Below are 23,747 nucleotides of genomic sequence, written 5' to 3' on the forward strand. Positions count from 1 at the left end.
CCGCCGAACACAGCAGCCCCCGCACCGACTACCGACGACAGCCCCCCCGGCGGAAGCTCCCGGGCTAGAGGCCCCTCTACCTGCTCACCTGGACCAGCTCCAGCACAGCAGTCCTCTCTGCCGCCGGTTCCTCCACCAAATTTGGCAACAATGCCAGCCTGAGAGTTCGCTGAGCCCTGGAGTCCATTCCAGAACCAGCTTGAGCCCGCACACCGGGGACGGAGCCAGCTTCGGCTGCAGCTCCAGGTCAGGTCCTGGGCTGGTTCCACGGCAGGAGCCGGGGGCATCCCTGGCATCGGCCGCAGCTCCAGCCCAGGACTCGAGCCGCTCTGCCCAGGTCCACCTGTCACCCAATCTTTTTATTTTTTTAAAGAGAAACTTTTTTTTTTTTAATTTTATTTGTTAGAGAGAGGAAGAGAGCAGACAAGCAGCAGGAGCAGCAGAGGGAGACGGAGAAAGAGACCCCCGCCCTGAGCAGGGAGCCCACACCCGGACTCGATCCTACGACCCTGAGGTCCTGACCTGAGCCGAAGGCAGACGCTTTAACCGACTGAGACACCCAGGCGTCCCCACCCTTCACCCTTTTCTGTTACATGTTTTATGATTTTTACATTTAACAGTTAGTATTTAGATTCAGTAAAAGTTAAGCTTCCGTCACTTTCAGCTGTACCATTCAAGGCTACTTCCTCAGGCTCCTGCATGAGCTCCGGCTTGGGTCAGATTGACCTGGGTTCAAACCCACAGCGGGGCCATGTCACAGCCCTGTGACAGGCAAGCTCCTATGGGAACTCTTGGAATCATGCCCGGGGCCATGGCGTGGGGAGGGGTAACTTGCCAGGCTGAATGCCAGGGGTCCCCATGATGCACAAAGGGCTACCACAGGCACCCACATTCCAGAGACAGCCCCCTGCCCAGCTCATTTCGTTGGAGATCCTCGAACCAAAAACATGTTTGCATGTTGCATCCCGAAGTCCAGAGACTACAGGCTGAGGAAAGCAAACTGTGCAAACACTCCCTCGCTGGGGATGTCGTGTCAGGGCTCCCCGACGTCTCTGTCCATTTGGCTGGAAAGACCGAAAGGTGACACCAGGAGGCCCAGAGCCAGCCACCCAGCCCCACAGGGTCTAATCCATGTATGCAGCCCCAGGTCCCCTCCGTGTGTGTGTGTGTGTGTGTGTGTGTGTGTGTGTGTGTGTGTGTGTGTGAGAACAGGGGTCCTGTGGGGTGGGCCAAGCCGTTCAAGAGCAGGCTGATGAGGGGTCAGATACTCAGTGGACAGGTCATGTTCAAGGTCAAGGCTGGCTGGGTGGGATGGGGTGTGGGGGGCTGCGAGCTTCTGCCTCAGGGTTTATCCCGATCGCCCTGCAGGGATGGGTCAGTGTCCCGCGTGCAGGGCTGTGCACGCACAGGTGTGTGTCTGATCTGGGAGCAACAGGGGGACGGGGCAGGGGGACAGGGAGGTTGGCTGGGCAGGGCTGTGATGCCTCTGGGCCGGCTACCCATCCCTGTCTTTGCAGGCCACAGATGAAATGGGGACGAGGCTGGCGGACACCTCCTCCTACTCCATGAGCTGGGGCGTGACCCCACAGGGGTCCCCAGGAGCAGGGGCTGGGGATTGTGGGAGAAGGCCTCCGAAACCACCCAGACCACTGTCCCTGGTGGTCATTGACTGGATTGTGCTCCAGGAGCCGGAGCCCACGGAGGTCGAGCCCGAGGCTGAGAAGCTTGGGACTGGGTGCCTGTGGGTGTGTGGGGACGGGTCGGGGCTGGCCCCACAGGGAGGACCCCGGAGGCTGGTGAGGGGCCAGGAGCAAAGACTGGGCTCAGAGGGCCCAGCGGGTGGATGGCAGTCAGGGAGACGCCCCAGAGAGGGCTCCTTCCTGGCTGCGGCTTCTCTGGGAGGCCCTGGGCTGGGCTCTGTCTTGCAAAGGCCCATGGAGAGGAGGCATGGGCTGAGCTTTTCTTCTCCTTTCTCAGCTGCTCCACCATCTCAGGAGCTAGAGCCAGGCTCCACCTGTGTCCCTAACTTGTGTGAGGAGCCAGGTGCAGGGGCAGAATCCAAGCCAGCTTCCATGGGGCTCTGCAAACACAGGAACTGTCACTCAGCTCGGAGGCATCACAGCCCTGCCCGGACGTCCTCACTGTCCCCCTGCCCAGCCCCCCTGCTGCTCCCAGATCAGACACACACCTGTGCGTGCACAGCGCAGAGTCTCCCAGAGATGCCCCAGGTAGGAAGGAGCCCTCCCCGGGACGTCTCCCCGACTGCAGTCCACCCACTGGGCGCTCGGAGCCCAGTCTTTGCTCCAGGCCCCACACCAGCCTCCGGGGCTCCTCCCTGTGGGACCAGCCCCGACCCTTCCCCCCACACCCACAGGCACCCAGCCCCGGTCTTCTCACCCTCACGCTCGGCCTCTGTGGGCTCTGTGTGCTCCAGCCGGGTCAGCAGAAGGTGGGCACGGCGCTCCAGGTCGGAACTGGGCATGTGGAGCTGCACATAGGCCACCAGCTGCTTGAGGCAGGGAACGTCTGGGGCTGACAGAAGTCCTCCGAGTCTGGTCCAGCCAGGTGCCCAGAACGGAGGAGATGGCCCTGGAGGTAGGCGGGCAGGAAGCCAAGTCAGTGGCCTGGCCTGCCCTTCCACACAGCCCCCTGGGGCAGCCCTGGGGATGCTCCATCCACAGGCCAGGCCCCCCGCCAGCCCACCCACACTGGCCATCCAGGCAGTCGCAGGTGTGGCCAGCAGGTTCGGGGGGCCGGCAGTCTCCATGGGAGGGAGCCCTCCATCACGGGTGTGAGCACCCCTGCCTTCCTCAGGGGAGCCTGCCCCACACCTCTATCTGTCTGGGGTCCCTCCTGTTGCACTGGAAATTCAAGGAGGGTGGGGAGGGGGTGCAGTGTCTGCTCTGTCCCGGCCCTGGGGCACCACAGAGGAGCTGCAGAAGTCCGTGAAGGAGGAGGGAACGGGCAGTGTCCCTCGGCCCAGCCCGCCTGGGCTCTCACGGCCCCTCGGCCCCCAGCCCCTGCTCCGACGGCTGCCTGACTCCCTTGTAGGCTCGTGGGGTCTCCTCACTGACACTATTCTTAGGGACGGCTGCCCAGCCTGTCCAGGCCCCACGTGCAGGCCCCCACGTGGGGGACCCAGTGTGAGGCCCCTATGTGAGCCGGTGTCCCCTGGATCGGGTCAGGGCAGGTGGGGCCCCCAGCCTCCCCTCCGCTCCCTAGGCCCCAGGCCCACAGCCTCAGCTGCCTCACTCCTGTCCTGCAGGAGAGGCCCCCACACCGCCGCCCTCCAGCAGCCATGACAGACGCGGGGCAGCCAGGGCTCTGCCCAGCACCCCCAGTCCTGCCAAAGCACCAGATGTCCCCCACCTTGGAGACAGGGGCTCTTCTTCATCCTAGGGGCCATCATCCTTCGGACAATGAGAGCGGAGGGATCCACATCTAGAGGAGGCCGGCAGGGCGTCCCACGCAACGTCCTGTGCCCATCTCTGCTTTGTCGTCTAGGGTTACCGGTGGACCTCCACCTAGAACAGAGGCCCGCGGGGCAGGGAGATTTGTCTGCCCTGTTCCCTGAATAATGCAAAATGTCGAGAAGGGGCTTCCTGTCCATGTGTGGAGTCAATGACGCCCAACCAGCACCTTTCAGATGTCTGAGTGGGTCTGCGGCCCCTCTGCCAGCCCCCAGGGATCCCTGCTCTGGCTCCCCCCAGGATGGGAGCCCCAGATGGAATCTGAAACCTCGTCACAGGCGGTAATGTGGCTTTTCCCCAAATAGAGGACATCGAGGCTTGGGGCAGAGAGCTCCTTCAGGGTGGAGAGGAACTGCCTCAGCCCCAGGCCACCTCTCTGTGGGCCGGCCACAGGGTCGGGGACCGGTCCCGCCAGTCACCCCTTGTGTGGGGTCGGGCCTCATGGCACGCAGGGTCCCCAGGAGACACCTGAGGTTCGGAGAGGGGCCGTGAAACGCCTGAGACACACAGCCCGCAGGTGAGGGGGAGCTGCTGGGCGGGACGGGGAGCCTGCTCACCTCTTGTGAGCAGCAGGTGTGGGAAGGGCTGGGGGGCGTTCCTTGGGAGGTGCTCCGGGAGAGGGGCCATGGGAGAGGGCCTGCCCCGGCTCCACCAGCTTGCTCAGGCTGTCAGCACGGACCGCCCACAGCCTCGGGCTCTCACCCAGTGGCAGGGTGGACTTCTGTTCACAATGGGGCTAATCTTTGGATAAAGGGGGATAATTCACAAAAGAGAAACTGCAAAAATATTCCTGTCCATGTCCCGAAGTGCAAAAGAATATCAACAATTGGTTTGGATCATCTTACACGTGTGTGAAGGGTGATTTTGTACCTGACCAAGGCTGGGGCTGGGCCGGGTGTGTTGTGTCTGTGTGTGTGTGTGGAGTGTGTGCATGGTTTGTGTGTATGTGGTGTGTGTGTGGGGTGTGTGTGTGCGGTGTGTGGTGTGTGTGTGTCTGTGTGGTATGTGTGTGTGTGTGTGTGTGTGTGTGTGTGTGTGTCTGGTGTGTGTGAAGGGAGCAGCCCAGACTCCTGGGGTTGACATTACGGCCAGGTAAGGGGCACAGCCGTCGTGGCAGCCCGGGGGGTCAGTGACCTGGATGGCTTTGGGGCAGGAGACCCTCCTGGCCCTCCCCGAGCCCGGGCCTGGAGAGCCGTCGTCCCCACACTCCCCCTGAGCCTGCACCAGCCCTTACTGGCTGCCTGCTGCACGGGCCCCACACTGGGCAGCCGTAGAGGGAGGTTCCTGTTGACCAGCTTCTCCCCAATTTCTTCCATGGGGCTCTGCAAAGACAGTGAGCAGCGCCCGGCCTGGAGGCATCACAGCCCGGCCCCGCTGTCCTCACCGTCGCCCTGCGCAGTCCCCCTGCTGCTCCCAGATCAGACACAGCCCCGTGCAGGCACAGCCCTGCACCTGGGATGCAGTGACATACATCTACAGGGCTCTGGATACACCCTGGGGAGGAGGAGGCCGCCCCAGCACACCCCGTCCCACCCAGCCAGCCTTGACCTGGGGTGTGAACATGATGCACCCACCAGGCATCTGGCCCCTCATCGCCCTGCTCCTGCTCAGGGTGGGCTACCCTGCCTGAGACGTCTATACACACACACACACACACACACACACACACACACGAGTTGGGCTGCATTGTCAGATCACAGCAGTGTCTGGCTGGCCTGGCTGGCTCTGGGCCTACCTGTGTTACCTTTGGGTCTTTCCAGGCAAATGGCCAGAGGTGTCAGGGGTGAGACATGAACCCAGGTCTGCAGTGTAGGAAATGGCTTTCCTGAGACCACATCCTTGGGACGTCGGGATACAGCAGGATCGGAGCATCTCCAGCCTAGTGAACTGTTTGGAAGGGGGCTGTCTCTAGAGTGCGGGTGCCAGTGACAGCCCTTGGGCATCTTGGGGACGCCCTGCCATCAGCCTGCCATGTCTCCCCCATCCCCCATGCTATGGCCCCGGGCATGTTCCCAGGAGACAATGTCCACACCCCAGGACCCAGCTGCCTCCAACCTCTTCCTTCCTCCCCCCTTGTCACCTCCAGGGTCCACGCCCCCTTGACCCCCCCTGGGGAGTTAGATTGTGTGTTTGTGTATGTGTGTGTGTGTGTGTGTGTGAGTGTGCGCACAGAGCCTTGTGTGTATGTGTGTCCATGCGAGGATGACCGGAGGAAAGGGCCCCACATGGGAGTGTGGGCCATGGTCCCCCAGGATCTTAGGGACCCTCATTCCCAAAGGAAACCCCATGGGAGGTGAAGCTTGGCCTCGGAAGCCGGAACCCTCCCCGTTCCTCTAGCCTCTGCTCACCTGCTGCGTCCCAGGCCAGTCCCTCCGTCTCCTGCCCTCAGTTTGCGGACTGTCCCACGAGGGGTTGGAGGAGGAACTCCATTAGCGTGGTTCTGGGTGGCCGGTCGGCTCCCACCTTTTGGGTGGACGTGGCGCAGGTGCACTCTGGGTGGGCGGGGTCCTCCCGCCAACGGTCGTCGGAGGCCGGTGGATCCTGCGCAGGCGCGCACACGGCCCAGCAGACGGCGCATGCGCGGGACCCCACCTCCCAGCAGGCATGCGCAACACCAAGGGCTCACTGTGGGGTCAGTGCCACAGGTCCCGATCTCCACTGCCTGCTCAGTGACCCTCATGTCCCCTTAGGCCGGGGGCCAGCCCCACTCCCCCCAGGCAGGGCCGCTGGACTGAGTGGACATGGAGACCTGGGGACTAGGGAGGAATGAAATATACCCCCCACCTTGCCGTCCTGGCCGCCACGTTCCACTCCAGTGTTCGTCCCGGTGCATGGCTGGGTCAGGGGAGGGGGAATGGGGACACGTCTGGGCAGGGAGGAGTTCAGGCCGCGTTTCTCTCCTCTACATCCCCTCCCCTGTCTTCCTGGCAGCACCCCGTCTCCCCAAGGTCCGGCACTCACACACTCTCATCTCCCTGCTTTAATCCCCAACACATCCTCCTGGGGTGGGAGTCACTGACCCCATCTTCAAAGTAGAAAACGGAGGTCCCAAGAGTTCCCATAGGAGCTTGCCAGTCACAGGGCTGTGACAGGGCCCTGCTGTGGGTTTGAACCCAGATCAACCTGACCCAAAGCCTGAGCTTCCAGAGGAGCCCGAGGAAGTAGCCTTTGAGCCCAGGCTTGGAGGTGAGTCCATCCTGGATGGGGGTGTTCTGAGGGGCAACATCTTGACGGGCTCCCTGGGAGATGAAGGCCCTACAGAGGAGAGAGTGGGGTGAGGGGTGCACCCTGGGGAGCATGTCTAGACCAGATCATGCAGGGCTTTCTGGACGTTGGGCAAGGAGTCAGGGGACACTGCGGGTTGTGGGTTCAGGGGACACAGTCCAGGCAGTCTTATCAGAGCCACAGCATCCTAGACTTAGAAGGAGCTTGGTGGGCATGTTATTGCCCCCACTCAAGCGTGGATCCCCAAGCACCAGCCAGAGGTGAGGAGGCTGATGCAGTTTCCTCCTGTGTAGAGTGGGGGCCGTGGTGGGCATCTGCGTCCTTCCAGGCCTGGGCATGCTGCCTGGAAGGTCCAGAGATGGCTTCTCGTCAGAGTAGCTAGCTGTTCCAGTGAGGTCAGTACCCAGAAAGGTCTGAGTGAGGAGACCAAAGGGATGCCCCACATGCCCAGTTCAGCAGGATGCTCTTGTACATGGTGCCCATCTTCATGTCCAGGCTGATGGGGATGAGGCAGCAGCGCCACCTGCTGCATGGAGAGTGGCAGCGAGGAGCTGTGGTTGCAGACCCTGAGACATGGAGATCTTGTGATTCCGAGGCTGCCACAGATCTGATGGAGGCTGAGGAGGTGGAGGAGCTGACAGAAGCTGAGATGATGCCTGAGGTCTCCAGCGATGACTGGGAGGTCAACTCCGGAACTTGAGGAACGGCAAGGCAAGCAGAAACACCAGACTGTGCAAGGCACACCCTGTCAGCATCTAGCCCAGAAGCTTCTAGAGACTGAGTCTTCTTGGCCCCTTGGCTGTGGAGTGGGGACCCAGGCTCCAGGAAGGGATGTCTGTCAGGGAGAAAGGGTAGATCAGTCACTTCCTATTCCTGGCGATCAGGGACCCTGACACAAAACCCACGCTGATCTCCTCCACATCCACATCGGGCTGGAGGAGCATGCAGAGCAGGTGGGCGTTGTCCCTGCTGTGCGGGTAGGGGCTGCATCTGAGCTGGTCCAAGGACTTGGAGTGAGGGCTCCTTTTGGTCTTGGGTGTTGTGTTGGGGGTGTGGTGGCAGAATTGAAGGGCTGACTTTGCATTGATCAGACACCCTGGGTGAATGGGTGCTCTTGGGTGTCCACGGGCACAGGTGGCTGTGACCCATGCATGGGAAGGTGTGAAGGAAGTGCACAGAAGACAGTGCCCTGGTCTATGCAGGGTTTTCTGCTCATGGGCAGTGCTCCTTGGCAAAATTCAGCTAGTCTTCCTGTGCCTTCAGCACAGAAGTCACCTAAGGTCATGAGTGGTTCATGGGAAGCCAGGTCAGTCTGTTGCTGGGCATCATGCCTGGCAGGAGGAGAGGCTCAGCCTGAAATGACAGTCTGGGGGTGGCCTGGAATGCCAGGTGAGGTTGAAATTGCCCAGGTAGCCTGATCCACTGCACTCGGTATTGCTTCTGTACCCAACAAGGCAGACCTGGACGACGGCCCTCTGGCTGGCTGGCATCTGGAAGAGTTAGAATGTTCCTGTGGCTCAGGCAAAGGAGAAGATCCAAGTTAGTAGAGAAAAAGAAATTATGAAGATTAGGGCAGAGATAAACGGAGGAGAAGAGCACGTGAGAAAATCAGTGAAAATAACAGTTCTTTCTTTTGCAGATTTACCAAAATTGACAAGGAGACAAAAATGGAACCACTTTATACCAACAAAGTGGCTCCCTGAGATGGAGCAGATAATTCTGAGAAGCACACAAACTACCAAAGTGACTCCAGAAGGAATGGAAACCCTGAACAGACCTGCAATAAGTAAATAGACTGAAGCAGTAATGAGAACTTCCCCCAAATGAAAAGCCCAGAACCTGACACTTTCCCTGGTGATTTGTCCCACACGTTTAAAGAAGACATAATACCAATCCTTCTGAAAGTCTGAAAAAAGTACAAGAGAAGGGAATACTTCCCACATCACCCTAGAATGCCAGCATCGTCCCGAATCCAAAGACTGACAAAGACCTTACAAGAAAGACAACGGCAGGCCAAAATGCATTATGAAGAGCGAGGCACGGATCCTCGACAGAATTCTAGCAGACCGAATCTAGCAGCACACTGACAGGACTATACACCATGACCAAGTGTGATTTACACCAGGAATGCAAAGGCTGTTCAACGTAGCTAAGCAGGGTCATGGACCACATCCATAAGAAACGTGATCCATCTCAACTGATATAGGATCAGCTTTGACAAAATCCAAGCCTTTTCATAACAAGTACTCTCAATAAAATAGAAATAGAAAATTTAATTGTGATAAAGGAGAGGTGCCTGGGTGGCTCAAGTGGGTTGAGTGTCCGACTCTTGGTTTGGGCTCAGGTCATGATCTCAAGAGTCTTGAGACTGAGCTGCAGGGAGGGCTCTGCACTCAGTAGGGAGTCTGTTTGGAGATTCTCTCCCTCTGCCCCTCCCCACTCTTGGGTTTGCATGCTCTCCCTCTCAAATAAATAAATAAAAGTCTTTAATAATTATGATAAAGGATATTTATGAATAAAACCTCATTATGTATATCATTCTCTGTGGTGAAAGACAGAGTTTTCTCCTTAAAATTCCAAATAATTCAAGGATGCCCATGTCCACGACTTCATTTCAGTATTGTCATAGAAGTTTGGTCAGAGAAATTATACAAGTTTAATCACTAAAATCTCCCAAGTGGAAAGGAAGAAGAAAAAGTTTATTTAATTTTGACATGATCTTATATGCAAATAATCCAAAGAATTTGAAAAACTCTGTATGAGATTATAATATTTCCCGAAAGGTATGAGCAGAGAAGTCCAGCACATATGGATCAGTGGAATACCGCAGAGAACCAAGGAATACATACATGTACAGTCAGTCGTTTTTGAACATGGATACCAGGATCATTCAATGCGGCAAAAACAGTGTCTCTAGCAAATAGTGTTGAGAAACTAGATATCCCCATCTGAAGGAGTGAAGTCAGAGCACTACCTTCCACCGTATAGAAAATGAACTCCAAATGGATCAAAGCATGAACTTTAAGGGTGAAAATGCTGAACACTCAGAAGGAAACTAAGAGCACATAGGGGCAGAACTTCATTTCCTTGGATTTGGCAATGGTGTCTCTTTATGGCACCCGAAGCACAAGCAACAACAGAGAAAACAGAGACACTGGACTTCAACATTGCTACAAACTTTTGTGAATGAAAGGATAATCTCAAGAGAATGTAAAGAAACCCAAAGAATGGTAGGAAATATTTGCAAATCTCCTAAGAGTCTTGCATCTAGAATGTATAAAAAACTCCGACAACTTAAGAACATGAACAACCCCACTGAAAATAATAGACATTCCTCCCAAGAAGATAGTCCGATGGCCCAGTGAGCACATGGGATGATTTTCATCATGAGATAGTAGGGGAATACAAGCCAACACCACAGTGACGTACCTTCCCGCACCCAGGAGGGGGGCTCTAGTGAATCAGCAGAAATAACAAGTGTTGGAGAGGATCTGGGGAAAGAGAAGCCTCCTCCATTGTTGGGGGAGATATAACATGGCGGAGCCACTGTGGCAAAGGGTGTGGCACGTCGTCCAAACGTTGAGCATGCTGTTACCGTTTGGCCCAATTCCACTCATTATCTAAACAGAATGGAATATAGGCACTCTAACAAGAGCCTGCCCATAAATATTCGCAGCAGGACTCTTGGCAATAACTGAAAGGTGAAGACAACCCACAGGTGCATCCACAGGTGAATGGATAAACACAGCGTGGTGTGTTCATATGATGGAATTCATTAAGCCATGACAGGAATGAAGTACTGATACATGCTATGACGTGGGTGAACTTCGAAAACATTATACTCAGTGGAAGAAACTAGCCCTCAAATACCACATACGGTATGATCCCACGTGTATGAGAGATTCATCACAGGTAAATGACAGGTGCCAGAGTGGTGGTTGCCAGGGAGCAGGGGGAGTGGGGAATGGCCAGGGCCTGCCTGCTCAGTGGGGGCGGGGTTTCTCTCCAGGGCATTAAATGTTCTGGGACTAGAGAGTGGTGATGGTGCCCAGCGCGGGAAATGTAGTTAGTAACAATGGATTGCACACTGTGAAATGTTGAAAAAGATAACGTTTAGTTTATATTAAATTAGAAACATAGCATACCTGGAATCATGAAAAGAAAAAGAAGCCAAAAGAGAAGAAAGGAATTCCTCGCCGGTGAGGAGAGGCCGACTCTGGTGCTGGAACTGGCCCTGGTGGTAGCTCATCAGCTGGTCCGGGAGCTGGGGCCGGAGCCGGCTGTAGCTCTGGATCTGATGCTGGGTTGGGGCTTGTTGCGCGGAGCCCACTGGCTCTAGCTCTGCAGGGGGAGCCAGCGCTGTCTCCGTGTCTGGGGAACAGCCGGAGCTGAGTGTGGAGCTGGGCCAGCTTGGAGTTTTTCATTGGCTCTAGCTCTGGAGTTGGTGATGGAGCCATAGGTCCAGGGGCTTACTCACACTGGGGCGCACTTGGCTCCAGCTCCCAAGCTCCCGGCGAAGGCACCGCAGCAGAAGATGGAAATGCTTCGAGCTCTGGAGCGGGCTTTGGGTCTGTAGCTGCTTCTGCAGCCGCGTTGACTCTACAGTGGTGACCAGCCCCGCTGCAGTGGCCAGTCCTCCATCTGGAGATGGTGCCCAAGCAGCAGGAGGAGAGAAGATCACCACCCTGCCCGGGTGATCACCCTGTGCTGATCCCCACAGCCTGTCCCTGTGCCTTCTCAGAGGAAACGCCCCACAGCCTCCCACAGCAGCGCTGAGCTGTCTCGAGAAGTGGCTCTCGATCTCGGGCTGGCTCTCACTCTGGGAATGGCGCCGGATCGGGTGGGAGAACTGGTGTGCAGATGGCTTTGCTCTGGACCTCATGCCGGAGCGGGTTTTGCCTGTGGTCGGGGTCCACGGGTCGGAGCTGGAGGGGCTCTAGTCTGTGGGGGCACTGGCTCAGGCTCTCGAGCTGCTTCCACGGCTGGCTCAAGTCAGCGCTGGGGCAGGTTCTAGTGCATCAGATGGTTCTAGATCTTAGCTGCCGCCAGGGCTGACTCTGCCCCATGCCTCCTGCAAGGTCTGGTGCTAGAGATGCTCTAGCTCTGTATCGCCCCCTTGCAGACTGTAGGTGAGATGCTGACCCACAGGTTGGACTGGGAGCTCCGAGGGCAGGGAGGGTTTCTGGGGGTCCCCTCTGAATTCCAGCGAACAGACACAGGTGGGAATAATGCACGAGTGGTGAAAGAGTGAACACAAGTCTGTGGCCCAGATCTCTCATCTGTAAGCAACATCCCCCGCATGACGGGGCTGCTGGGGGATCCCTGTGATTCACTACAATGTGAAGGGCTACCACCTCCCAGGCATTGTGTTGGGGGTTGCGGACCCAGTGGTGAGGAAGCACGGTCCCTGCTCACGTGGGGCTGGCCGGAGCAGAGGTCAAACGAGGACTTCAGGTCCCAGGTGAGTGTCTCTGATCAGGTGGGATCAGGTGCCAGGAGCAGCGGTTCAGGCCCTTGCTCCTGTCGGGCAGCTCAGGACCGACCTGTATGGGGCACGAGGTGAAGGGCATGCAGGATCCTTGGGCTGAATCCCCCCGTAGCCATTACCCCCATGTAGCCGGTCCCATCACCGTCCCGAGTTTTGTCATCCATGAAATGGGCAGGGGAGGAAAGCCGTTCGTGGGTTCAAGAGCCTTATCCAAGTGCGGAACCGGATCTCTGGAGGGGGATTCAGCTCTAGCACCTGCCCCAGAGCTCGAGCCAGGTCCAACAGCGATGCGAGCCGCAGCTCCCGAGACTGGGGCAGCTGCAGCTTCAGCTCTCGCGCCAGCTCTGGGATCAGAGCCCGGTGTGGAGCCTGAGCAGCTCCTGAACCGGGTACGGAACTCGCCAGCCAAGGGCCAGCACCTTCATCATCACACCCTCGCCATCGTGCATGAGGTCAGGAGAGGGGCTGGGGAGCTAGAGGGTCCCTCCTGGGCAGGTCACCCCGGGTGCCTTGGTCACTCCATTCAGAGCTCCCCCTCCCCACCCCTCCCAAAGGTCACAGCCCCAGGGTTCCCCACCCCTGCTTCCCAAACAAGGGTCAAGGTGGACAAGCAGACCATGGATGTTGGAATTCGAGGCTTGTACCTTAAACACTGTATACGTGTTGACCCAGAAACTCCCCTTTATGGATTCTGTTGCAAATAGAGGATTATGGACACGGGTCTTCCCTTCAACAAGCTGGGAGTGAGCTGCCCACACTAAGTGATGGGTGCACCTGCAGCCTGGGATGGGTGCTGCGCTCTTTTCTCCCAGACAGGGGTGCCGTCACCCTTTCCTCCAGGGGACCTCCACTTCCTCATGTTCTCCCCAGGGCTGCTGGTCCCCAGACCAGACACCTGCCGGGCTGAGGGTGACCAGCGCTGCCTCCATAGAGTTTTTTTTTTTTTTTTTTTTTTTGCCAGAGTCCTTACCTGGTAGCTCTGCTTCTCTGACTCCCCCTGTGCCTGTCCCCCCTTGGACTTGCATGCGTGTGGTCTCTGTCCCTGTGGAACCCAGTGACTTGGAGCGTGGTTTGGACCAGAGTCCGCTGAAAGCTTTCTCTGGCCTTGGGTTGTGAGCAATGCATTGCCCTTTGGGGTGTATCTTCCAGCTTTCTGCATTTCCCTGGTTTCTGTGTGGGCCACAGGAGGAACCAGCCCTGTCCTGTCTGGGGTCAGGCTGAGGTGTCCCAGCAGGAACAGGGGTTTCGGCCCCGAGATTGTGCCCATCATTCCTAAAGTGGCCTCTCTGATTACGTCTGATCTGTAATCCCCCAGGCATTTCAATATCGAATAAGGGAAATCCTGTGTCCAATAAACACAGAAGAAAACGAGTCCCGTTTGAAAATAGGGGGGCAGGCACAAAGGCGCCTATTTGTGATTCCACATACAGGAAACACCCAGGAAAGGAACAGAGAGAGAAAGGAGCTTAGGAGTCGCCAGGGGCTGGGCTGGGGGAGAAATGGGCAGGGAGGCCTTCTGGCTCAGGGTGTCCTTTGGGGAAGCAGGTATTGTGCAGCAATGTTCTGTGGTGCGGTGGCACAGCATTGGGAATATAATTAATGCTCCAGACTTGTCCAACGGAAAACAATTAATTTTATTTAAAATAAATAATAAACAGCGTAGAGGATAAGGAAAGATAATATAACAGTTAATATGTACCAGAGAGAAAGAACACAGGGGGAGGGGATGAAACAATCTGGCGGGGCATCAGGGTCGGGTGATGGAACTAAGGGGAATTGTACAAGGGGCTCTCCCCTCGAGGATGTGGGCTCTGGTTGTGGTTCTGGGAGCCCTGCAGGAACAGGAGGAGGGGCAGGGCCAGATGCAAGAGCAGGGCCAGATGCAAGAGCAGGGACAGGGGCCGGATCCACGGTAGGAGCTGGGTCATGGGCAAGTACAGGAGCACAGGCAGGGCCAAGGGAAGGGCCCACGGCCCTGGAAAGCAGGGGAAGGGGCATCGGCTCTGGCAGGGGCAGGGGCAGGAACAGGGACACAGGCAGGGGAAAGGGCATCGGCTCTGGCAGGGGCAGGGACAGGGACACAGGTAGAGGAACGGACAGGTGCAGGGGCAGGAAGTGGGTCATGGGCAGGAATGGGTGCACATGCAGGGGCAGGGAAACGGGTAGGGAAAGGGGAAGGAGCTGGGTCAGAGGCAAGCACCGGAGCACAGGGAGGGACAGGGGAACGGAGAGTTGCAGGGGCAGAAGCCGGGTCAAGGGCAAGAACAGGAATACAGGCAGGGGCAGGGGAAGGGGCAGGATCCAGGGCAGGAGCTGGGTCAGGGGCAAGAACAGGTGCACACGTCGGGGAAGGGGCAGGTGCAGGGGCAGGAGGTGGTTCAGGGGCAAGAACAGGAACACAGGCAGGGGCAGGTGCAGGGGCAGAATCCAGGGCAGGATCTGGGTCAGGGGCAAGAACAGGTGCACACGTAGGGGAAGGGGCAGGTGCAGGGGCAGGAGGTGGGTCAGGGACAGGAACAGGACCACAGGCAGGAGCAGGGGCAGGGGCAGGGGCAGAACCCGGGTCAGGGGCAAGAATCGGAGCACAGGCAGGGGCAAGGGAAGGGGCAGGATCCAGGGCAGGAGCTGGGTCAGGATCCGGAGCAGGGGCAAGAACAGGTGCACAGGCAGGTGCTGGGGAAGGGGCAGCTGCAGGGGCACGAGTAGGGGCAAGGGAAGGGCCCTCGGCTCTAGCAGGGGCACGGGCAGGGGCAGGGACATGAGTGGGGGCAAGAGCTGGGTCAGGGGCAAGAACAGGGACACAGGCAGGGGCAGGGGAAGGGGCAGGCCTTTGGTCAGGGGCCGGAACAGGAGCACAAGCAGGGGAAGGGGAAGGGGCAGGTGCAAGGGGAGGGACAGGGTCTGCAGCAATGGCACATACAGGAACCAAGGCAGTATCTGGGTCAGGGGCAAGGACAGGGGCACTGGCAGGGGTGGGGACGGGTCAGGATCCAGGGCAGGAGCCGGGTCTGGGGAAGGAGCAGGGCCACAGTTCGGGGCAGGCGCAGGGTCACCAGCTCTGGCAGGAACAGTGGCAGGAACAGGGGCAGGCTCTGCGGGCACAGGTTCTCCAGCAGGCCCTTCCTGGTCAGCGTCAGGCTCTCCGTGGGCAGGTGCCAGGTCACCTGCCGGCTCCTGGTCTCCTGCTGAAGTCTCTGCAGGCACCACCCCTCCCTGCAGAGCTGCTGATGGAGTTGGAGCCGGCTCTAGCTCCTTAGGTCGTGGAACATCTGTGAGAGGAGAAAAGCTCACCCCCGTGCCTGCTCTCCTTGGGCCTTTGCAAGACAGAGCCCAGCCCAGGGCCTCCCAGAGAAGCCACAGCCAGGAAGGAGACCTCCCTGGGACGTCTCCCCGACTGCAGTCCACCCGCTGGGTGCTCTGCACACAGTCTTTGCTCCTGGCCCCACACCAGCCTCTCGGGGCTCCTCCCTGTGGGGCCAGCCCCGACCCGTCCCCACACACCCACAGGCACCCCGCCCCAGGCTTCTCATCCTCGAGCTCGGTCTCCGTGGGCTCCGGCTCCTGGAGCGCAATCCAGTCAATGACCACCAGGGACAGTGGTCTGGGTGGTGTCGGAGGCCTTCCCCCGCAATCCCCAGCACCTGCTCCTGAGGACCCGTGTGGGGTCACGCCCCAGGTCCCGGAAATGGAACGGCTGTCTGCCAGCCTCCTCCCGATGTCATCCGTGGTCTGCAAAGACAGGGACGGGTAGCCGGCCCAGAGGCATCACAGCCCTGCCCGGCCAGCCTCCCTGTCCCCCTGCCCAGTCCCCCTTCTGCTCCCAGAGCAGACACACATCTGTGCGTGCCCAGGTCTCACGTAGTACAGTGACCCCCACTCCAGGGCAATTGGAATAAACCCAGGGCAGAAGCTCGCATCCGCACACACTCCGTCCCACCCAGCCAGCCTTGACCTTGAACATGACCTGCCCACTGGGTATCTGACCCCTCATCAGCCTGCTCTTGAATGGGGTTGGGCCACCCTACATGACCCCTCTTCACACACACACACACACACACACACACACACACACACACACACACACACGGGTGGGGACCTGGGGCTGCACAGGTGGATTAGACCCTGTGGGGCTGGGTGGCCGGCTCTGGGACTCCTGGTGTCACCTTGTCGTCTTTCCGACCAAATGACCAGAGGCGGTGCGGAGCCCTGACAGGACATCGTGTGGAGACAGCATTTGCTGGGCGCTTTTTCTTCAGCCTGCAGCCTCCGGACCTCGGAAGGCAGCATGTGAACATCTTGGTTTGAGTGTTTCTAATGAAATTAGCTGGGCCGGGGGCTGTCTCTGGAATGTGGGTTCCTGGTTACCTGGGTTCCAAATCCTGAAGGGCTCTGTTGTCAGGGATGTGAGGTCACCACGGTCGGGGTCCCCTTGCCCAACTTCCTCCTCACACAAGAGCCCCACCCCCGAGGGCCCCTCCCCCAGCTGTTCAATGCTCACCCTCCCCCCATGCCCCATCCATACAGTGACACCCTCACAGCCTACCCACAGCCCCACAAGGCCTGGGTGCAGCCCTTGTGGGAGGACACAGAGCTGGGTTCAGACCGGGCTCCTGCGCGTGCCCAGGGCTGTGACCCTGGACAGACCCCGTGCCTCTCAGGGCCTCCCCAGCCTCCCCATCTGCACAGTGGGGTGTTCTGGCTTCTACTTCTAGGGACGCCATCAGGTGTAGGACCTCTACACACGTTCCGTACCTGCCATCACAGGAGGCTGGTGCACACTCGACAATGTAAGGAGCAGCCAGGGGCTGGGCCGGACATGGAGCACAGCTCAGAGGGGCCTGGTCCGCTCTGGGGTCCAGGCAAAGCCACTCCCCTCCTGCCTGTGTCCCAGCCCCTGAGGGAAGGTTGCAATGAACGGATTCCGACCTTGTACCCTGGTGACGCAGACTTCCAGGGGCTCCCATCAGGGTTAGGCTCAGGCCCCAGGGCCTCGTCTGCGCCCACGTGCTGGGCAATCCCCACAGTGGTTCCCGGGCATTCCCGAATCCTGCTCACACATCCCTGTGGAATCCCCTCCCCTCCAGGGTGGATGGCCTGTGTGACCGCGCTCTCAGGGAGAGAATGGGGCAAAACACTTTTGGGAGGTCATTTCCAAGCTGATGGAGGAAAGCGTGACTTCTCCTGGTTCCCTCTCTCCTGTGTTCATTCTCTGTCTCCGTCTCTGTGTGTCTGTCTGTCTGTGTGTCTCTCTTTGATTCTGTGCTTTGGAGAAGCAAGACCAGATAGTATGAGCTGCCCTGGGAGACCCCAGTCCTAAGAACCCACAGAGGGTCCAGGCTGATGGAAAAGTCCTGAGCCCCCCTTCTGAACCGAATCCTGCCAATACCAGGTGAGTGGTCTTGGTGACAGAGCCTGCCCTGGTCGAGCCTGAGCGGAGGCTGCACCCCCGGTCTCCTGTGGGACCTGGAGGCAGAGGCTCCCCCTGAGCTGAGCCGGGATTCTGGTACAGGAACTGTGAGATACGGAAGGTCTGTTCTTGCAAGCTGACTTCGGATCGTGTCTTTGTCAGGACTCTGGGAGAATTTTGGTGTGCATGGTCAGGTCTTAAGCTGTGCAGAGGGCATCTAGGGTGTGGGGACCCTGTCCCTCAGGGATGTGGTATCCTCCACGTTCTAATAAGGAACTATCTGAAAGAGGCCGTGGCCTCAGGAACTATGGGTGAGGTTTCTGGCAGCTGGAATGAAGGAGGCTTGCCTACACAGAAACCCAGAGTGTTTCAGAGAGCAGAGCTCCGAAGGGCCTCCAGGGCGTGCTCTGTGCAGACAGGCCTGGACCCCAGCGCCTCCACACAAGCGTTTAGAGTAAGGGGGGTCTCAGCGGGCAGAGCCAGGGAACAATGGGCCGGAGCCACTCACGTCCTGGAGGAGCGAGGTCCCCGTGCTGCCTCGGCCAGACCCTGAGTTGCGGTGGATGTGGCCACTCCGGGCCAGCTCCACGACTGGTGATCACTGGGGCCTCGCTGTCTCTTCCCCCACGGATGCTGAGCACGTGGGGATCCACCGAGGCCTCATGCCGTGTGGTCTCGAGGGGCCTCTGTGGCCTCAAGACCCCGGATTCGATCCTACTGCCCCCCACCAGAGGGGACGTGGGGCTCTGGGGTGGGGCACAGGGTAGGACACCTGGCCTGACTCCCGGAGAGGAGCGCGATGCCGCTGTAGACAGGGTTTGGGGGCCAGACGGGCCATGTCTTCCTGTGCCTGCACCCTTGGCCGGGCACGTGCGGTTTCTCCCACCAAGGAAACCACGTGCCTCCCGCAGGCCCTTCTGCACTTGGGGTTTGGCCCCTCGACATGCTTCACTTAGCCGCTGAGGCAGAAATGCAGTCCTGTGCTGAGCCGTTCCTCCCAGCCTGCTGTGGCCTCACCTGCTGCGGCCTCGGCGTGGCCGTGAGACGAGCGGGACGTGGCCGCCCTCGGTGGGAGGGGGACAATGGCAGCAGAGCCGGCGCGAACCAGTCACAGCCAGCCACCCCCCAAGGCGGGCGCAAGCTGCGGAGACCCCACTGCCCAGCAGGGCCAGCCTGCACCACCTGACCCCACGCTGCCCAGACGGGAAAGCTAAGTACATTCGTGTCGGTTCATAGCACAGAGATCCTGTGGGTGGTCCTTACATGGCAGTAGCTGACTGATGCCATTCTACTGTGTTCTCCTCGGGTGGCCCTAACCGCACCAGCGAATTGCATCGCCAAGTACATACTGGTGACTCCATGTGTCCGGCTCCCACGTCTCTCTGTCCTCTGAACTCCAGCCCCCCACGTGGCATCTCCGTTTGGGGGTCCTGGGCTCCAAGCTCAGCCCCCGAGCCTGCCCGGGGCTCCCTCTCCTCGGACTGAACCTCCCTCCACGGCCTGTGCTCTCCTCCCCTCACCCTTCCCTCCGCTTCCACCACTCTGGGGTTTTTCAAAAGTGGTCTCCTCTTATGCCGAAGCCCACACAACTTCCTTAACTACCTCTGTGCTTCAGCTCTCTTCCAAATGTCCCTTCCTCCGAGAAGCCCTCCCTGACCCCTCCTGCCCCACCCGGCGTGAGTCAGACCTGCCGTTGTTTTGCACTCTCTCCAGACACATTTCCCCGAGTCTGCGGTCGTGTGAAGGGCGGCTGCGCTGGTGTGAGCCTGTCCTGGCATCAGATCTCTGAAACCGCATTTGCCAGTTTGCCTCTCCCCGGCAGCTAGCACGTGCCTGGCATGTCATGGGTGCTTAGAAATGTTGGGCGAATAAGTGGAAGACTTCCTGAGGAAGTGTAGGACGTCAGGGCCCACGGGGACTGGTGGCAGACGCGCTGTGGGACGCATACAGAAGGACGACATTGGTCCAATAGCCGTGGTCTATTTCCCAGCAGAGAAGTGTGGCAGACTCTTTCCCCCACGTAATCTGGAGGGCGTGGGCAGAATGGGTCCGGTCGGGCATCCTCCTGCCTGGCCAACACCTGCCCTCCTACCCACTTCCTACCTCCATCTCTCCATGATCATAAAGGATCCCTCTTGGGCTACTGCCATGGTCCTGGACTGCACCCCATCAGTGGCCTGGGGTCATTCAACAAGTCTCAATAGGCCACTGGATGTGCAGACCTGCCGTCTTGAGCGATGTTCCCGGGGTCAAGGGGGACCGCGGGTGGAGCCCCGAGGGGACGGGTGGGTGGACGCGGGCTCTCAGGGCAGGATGGTGTGGGCACACGAGGCTGCAGGAGGGAGAGAGGCACTGAGCTCTACGGGATGGATGGGGTCGGGCGTGCTTTTGGCCTGCACAGGAGGGCCCGTGTCCGTCTGTTACCATCTTTTGGGAGAACCGTCACGCCGTTTGCAAGCTCCAAAATCTCACATATGTCTACGAATTTTTTCATGCTCGGGAAGCTGGACGTGCTCTGTCTGCCTGCAGTTGAAAGCAGAGTCACAAGGTCAGAGTCCCCAGCTCTGGCCCTCTGGGGCCGTACCCGAGCCCGTGGCCACTGCAGCACCCTCCGAGCTGGCAGGACAGAGAAGCCAGGGTGCTGCCAAGGGAGGTGGCAGCAGGCAAGTGATGGGGAGTGTGCTTCTGCCCCCTCTGTGCTCCGAGGCAGGGGGGTGTCCCCGGTGTGGCCCCGAGGTTGGCACCACACAGGGCCACTTGGGGAGCCCTCTCAGCTCACAGGACCCCTGGGCCGGAGCCTGATGCCCCTCCCGCTGCGCTCCTGGCCACACCCTCCTCCACGGAGAGTGCACGGGACCCCTCCGACCTCTCCGATGGCTGTCCTGCAGGCCTCGGTGCCCGGATGTGGGTTTGTGCCCCCTTCCCCCCACCCCTCCCTGGAGAGCAGCTCCCCGCCCGCCCTCCCTTCGCCACCTCCCCCTGCTCCCCCCATCCTGCCCTCAGCCCGGGGGGTCCCCTGCCTCCATGCAGAGGGTCAGTCCCCCTCCGGGCCTGTTGCCCTCTGGGCTCCGCCCGTGCACTGGCCGCCCCCGCTCAGCCCCGTGGCAGCCACACCAGAGACCCGCCCACATGGTCCCCCCGTCCGGGCACCACGCTCCGCCCGCCCACCAGGCCACCCATTTGCCGTGTGTATCCCGGCCCTGACCTCCTACCTCCCACTTCCTGCCAGCCCGCAGCGCAAGGGCCGTGACAGGAACGGATGTGTGTTCGTGTCCCCCCAAATTCATCCATCAGAGCCCCAGAGGGATGGTGTGACGTCCTGGGGCCTTGGGAGGTGTGTGGGGTTAGCTGGGTGCTCATGATGGGGTCAGTGCCCGTATAAGAAGAAGAAGATACCAGAGCCCTCTCCTCAACACTTGACATAGTGAGAAGGCGGCCATCTGCAAACCAGGAAGGGGGGCCTCCCCGGAACCCGCCAGGTCGGCGCGCTGAGCCGTGAGAATCAATGTCCATCGCGGGTGCCCGTGCGGTGCGGTCTGTGGCGCTCTGTCAGGGAGCCCGAGCTGAGGCAGCGGCCTCCATACCTTCCCCTCTGAGCTTGTCGCCCCTCCGTCCCCCACCTGACCTGCACCCCGCACGCCCCCTCCCCAGATGTTGCCGCTGGACTCACTGAGGAGCAGCAGGGTCTTAGAGGTCTGGCGGGCCCGGCCCAGGCGCAAGTAGACCACGCCGTAGCTGTAGTCGGTGGACAGCACGTGGAAGCCCTCGACCCCCTTCACTGGACCGGAAGAGAAGCGTGGGGCCGCCCGATCAGGCCTGCAGAGCAGGGGCAACTGGGAAGGGTCAGGAGTCCCTCCCACACACCCAACCACCTTCCAGGCCTCGCCTGCGGGCACTTGCATGCTTGTGGGCTCTGGGACCGTGGCCTGCCTGCCCGCCCCGTGGGCGTCTGTCCATCCCATCCACCCAGCCCTGGGATACAGGAGCGGCATCTCCCGGGCCTGTGGCCGTGAAGCCGGGGACACGCCCACCCCCAGGTCTTTCTCTCCAGGCCCCAGGCCTTCATACGCACAAGTATTCCTGAACATCGCCTTTTTCCTATCTTTCCGCAGAATTAACGTGTGTGACTGGCACCCCTGTGACCTGGGGAGGGGGCAAGGCGGGAGCCCTTTGTTGGCTCTGGTTTCCTGGAATTTGCCAGTTTGGTGCAGGGTCAGTCCCACAGCTTAAGGGAAACCCTCGGAACACCCACTCTCTGCCGAGTGCTCCCGTGTATGTGGTGGCCTCTCCCAACCTCAGGCCTTAAATTTTAGGGGCAGGAAGGGTTTCGGGGCCACAGAGATGGTCCGTCAGATGTGCAGGTGATCGTGGGTCTGGCTGCCCCCACCCCCGGCTCCCTTTCCCCTCTTGACAGGTAGATGTCTGGGCTGCTTGTGGTCAGGGCTCCGTGAAGAGTGTGCTGGGCCCCCTCCCTGGTCCACTCACCGGCTGAATGCAAGGACCACCTTCAGCTGGCCCGCTTTGTGGACCTCCACCATCAGTGCCCCCAGCTTCCTCCTGTCTCTGCCTGGCAAGAATCTCTGGCCCTCAGAGGCGACAGCCAGAATGTACCAGAACCCTGAAACCTGTGGAGAGTGTGCTGGCGAAGCTGCCCGTGCCAGTCTCCCAGCCGGGCCCCCAGGAACCCACCGGACACTGACATTGGCCTGAGGCCTGGGCCGGGTCCAGCACCAACAGGCCGGCACAGCTCCAGCATAGGGCCCCGGCTGCCCCTCTGGGTCTTGGCGAGCAGATGTCAGGCGGGCTGGGGCCCCAAGGGCTGGGCTGTGGTTACCATGTGCTGGAATTCCCTTCCTGTGCAAGGCCTCCCCCTTCCTTCCAGCTCAGTCCTCGGCCTCATCCCTCTGACTTCCTGCCACAAACCCACATTCCCGGGCAGTCATTTCCCACGGCCACCCCCGCTAGAACCTTCCACCTGCCAACCATCTGGTTGTTCCGGAACACGCTCTGCTCATTCGGCCTCTGCCCACCTAGCATCTCCAGTGCCCTGAGGCTGCACCTGCCTGGAGCCCTCAGCCCTCCCCATTCTTGCGTGGCCACCAGCTCCTCAGGGAGAGGCCAGGGCCTGAAACTCCTTCCACCCTTGTGGCACTGCCCCCTGTTCCAGGATGGCCCTTTGGAGATTTTCAGGGAGTGATCTTCCAGTCACCACACACTCTGTCCCTGGCCCCGGTCGGCCTGGCTGTCAGCCTTGGGGACCGCAGGTGTGTGGCTCACCTTGTTCCAGTTGAGGTTGTGGGACTCCCTGGGTAGCTGTTCCTGTGGCTGGGACCCTGTAGCCAGCATAAGTGCCAAGACCAGCACACACGTCAGCCTCCCTGGTCCCATTGTCACCCTCCTTCCTCGGCCACCGGGGCACTGAGTTTAAGTCTCCCCACCCACCTGACCCTGCCGTGGGCGTCCAGCCAACCCGGAGCCTTGAGCCAGCCTGGGGTGGGCCAATGGGGAGGGAGAGGGGCTTTGGGACACCGGCGGGCGGCCCAGGGGCTCGGCCTGGCGGGTGCTGCCTGAATTTGGAGGCCATCGTGTTCCCCTGTGAGACCCCTGGGCCTCCCATCCTAGCCCCCGCGGAAGAGAGGCAAGCAGCCGGGAGGCGTCCCTGTGAGTCACTTCATAGAGATATTTGCACGTGAGAAGCAGGACCACGGTGACGATGGGGCACAGACGGCACCAGCATGACAGCAGGGCTCTCCGTCCCGAGTGGGTGCTGTCGGACAGGGCTGCTGGATGTGTGTGAGCGTGCCCACCCCTAGCCTGCACGCACCACCCCTCTCCGTGAGTGAGGGGCAGCCCCCAGCCCAGCTTCCGCCACGACGTCAGGCACGGCCCCACCAGACCACAGGAGGAGCCACAGGCTCGGTCCCTCTGGAATCCTGCCCCCTGCCCTGGCCCCAAAGCCCCAGGCCTGGGAAAGCCACACTCTTGTGCCCTGGACACTGTGGCACCCCAGCCGCGCACCCTGGTGGGCACCCACGCCCACTGCGTCAGCCCGCCCCTGTCCAGACCCCCGAGGGTCTGCTCTAACTCAGACAGACAGTCCTGCCTCCAGCCCAGGGACTGTGGTGACCTCTGCTTGCGGAGCAGCTGCCCCCAGCCC

General features: G+C 59.8%; 2 protein-coding genes across 3 annotated transcripts; both read right to left on the reverse strand.

Annotated features, from left to right (window-relative positions):
* Positions 1–387: 387 nt before the first annotated feature.
* Positions 388–5,992, reverse strand: LOC148162463 (uncharacterized). Of its 2 annotated transcripts, XR_015766843.1 has the most exons (6): positions 5,819–5,992; positions 5,206–5,357; positions 4,028–4,211; positions 3,370–3,524; positions 2,398–2,589; positions 388–2,080 (listed from the first exon to the last, which is right to left on the reverse strand). XR_015766843.1 is itself a non-coding variant. In XM_088018758.1 (5 exons), exons 2-5 carry the CDS (start codon positions 5,340–5,342, stop codon positions 1,998–2,000), a joined length of 558 nt encoding a protein of 185 aa, XP_087874884.1. In that variant the 5' UTR covers positions 5,343–5,357; positions 5,819–5,992; the 3' UTR covers positions 388–1,997. The 2 variants fall into 2 exon arrangements, 1 of the variants encoding a protein (XP_087874884.1); XM_088018758.1 differs by lacking the exon at positions 4,028–4,211 and having other exon boundaries at positions 5,215–5,357.
* A 13,901-nt stretch (positions 5,993–19,893) lies between these two features.
* LOC148162464 (epididymal-specific lipocalin-10-like) lies at positions 19,894–22,978 on the reverse strand. Its single transcript, XM_088018991.1, has 6 exons — positions 22,868–22,978; positions 22,076–22,215; positions 21,583–21,733; positions 21,261–21,327; positions 20,015–20,113; positions 19,894–19,922 (listed from the first exon to the last, which is right to left on the reverse strand). The coding sequence occupies exons 1-6, from the start codon at positions 22,976–22,978 to the stop codon at positions 19,894–19,896; spliced, it is 597 nt and encodes a 198-aa protein (XP_087875117.1).
* Positions 22,979–23,747: the final 769 nt, after the last annotated feature.

Source organism: Eumetopias jubatus, unplaced genomic scaffold (assembly GCF_037043125.1).
Source record: "Eumetopias jubatus isolate StellerSeaLion01/CBP00866 unplaced genomic scaffold, mEumJub1_p1.0 scaffold_15, whole genome shotgun sequence".
Classification (NCBI taxonomy): Eukaryota; Metazoa; Chordata; class Mammalia; order Carnivora; family Otariidae; genus Eumetopias; species Eumetopias jubatus.

What these genes read in the sequence shown, in the direction of transcription:
- LOC148162463 (XM_088018758.1), bottom strand. Translation starts at nt 5,342, where the DNA reads ATGCTCCGATCCTGCTGTATCCCGACGTCCCAAGGATGTGGTCTCAGG. An exon ending in GAAGAGCCCCTGTCTCCAAG is followed by an intron (nt 2,590 to 3,369) that starts GTGGGGGACATC and finishes GCCTACCTCCAG; the next exon opens with GGCCATCTCCTCCGTTCTGG. An exon ending in CACAGAGGCCGAGCGTGAGG is followed by an intron (nt 2,081 to 2,397) that starts GTGAGAAGACCG and finishes CTGTGTTTGCAG; the next exon opens with AGCCCCATGGAAGCTGGCTT.
- LOC148162464 (XM_088018991.1), bottom strand. Translation starts at nt 22,978, where the DNA reads ATGGGACCAGGGAGGCTGACGTGTGTGCTGGTCTTGGCACTTATGCTG. An exon ending in ACAACCTCAACTGGAACAAG is followed by an intron (nt 22,216 to 22,867) that starts GTGAGCCACACA and finishes CACTCTCCACAG; the next exon opens with GTTTCAGGGTTCTGGTACAT. An exon ending in CACGGCCACAGGCCCGGGAG is followed by an intron (nt 21,328 to 21,582) that starts ATGCCGCTCCTG and finishes TCCACCGACTAC; the next exon opens with AGCTACGGCGTGGTCTACTT.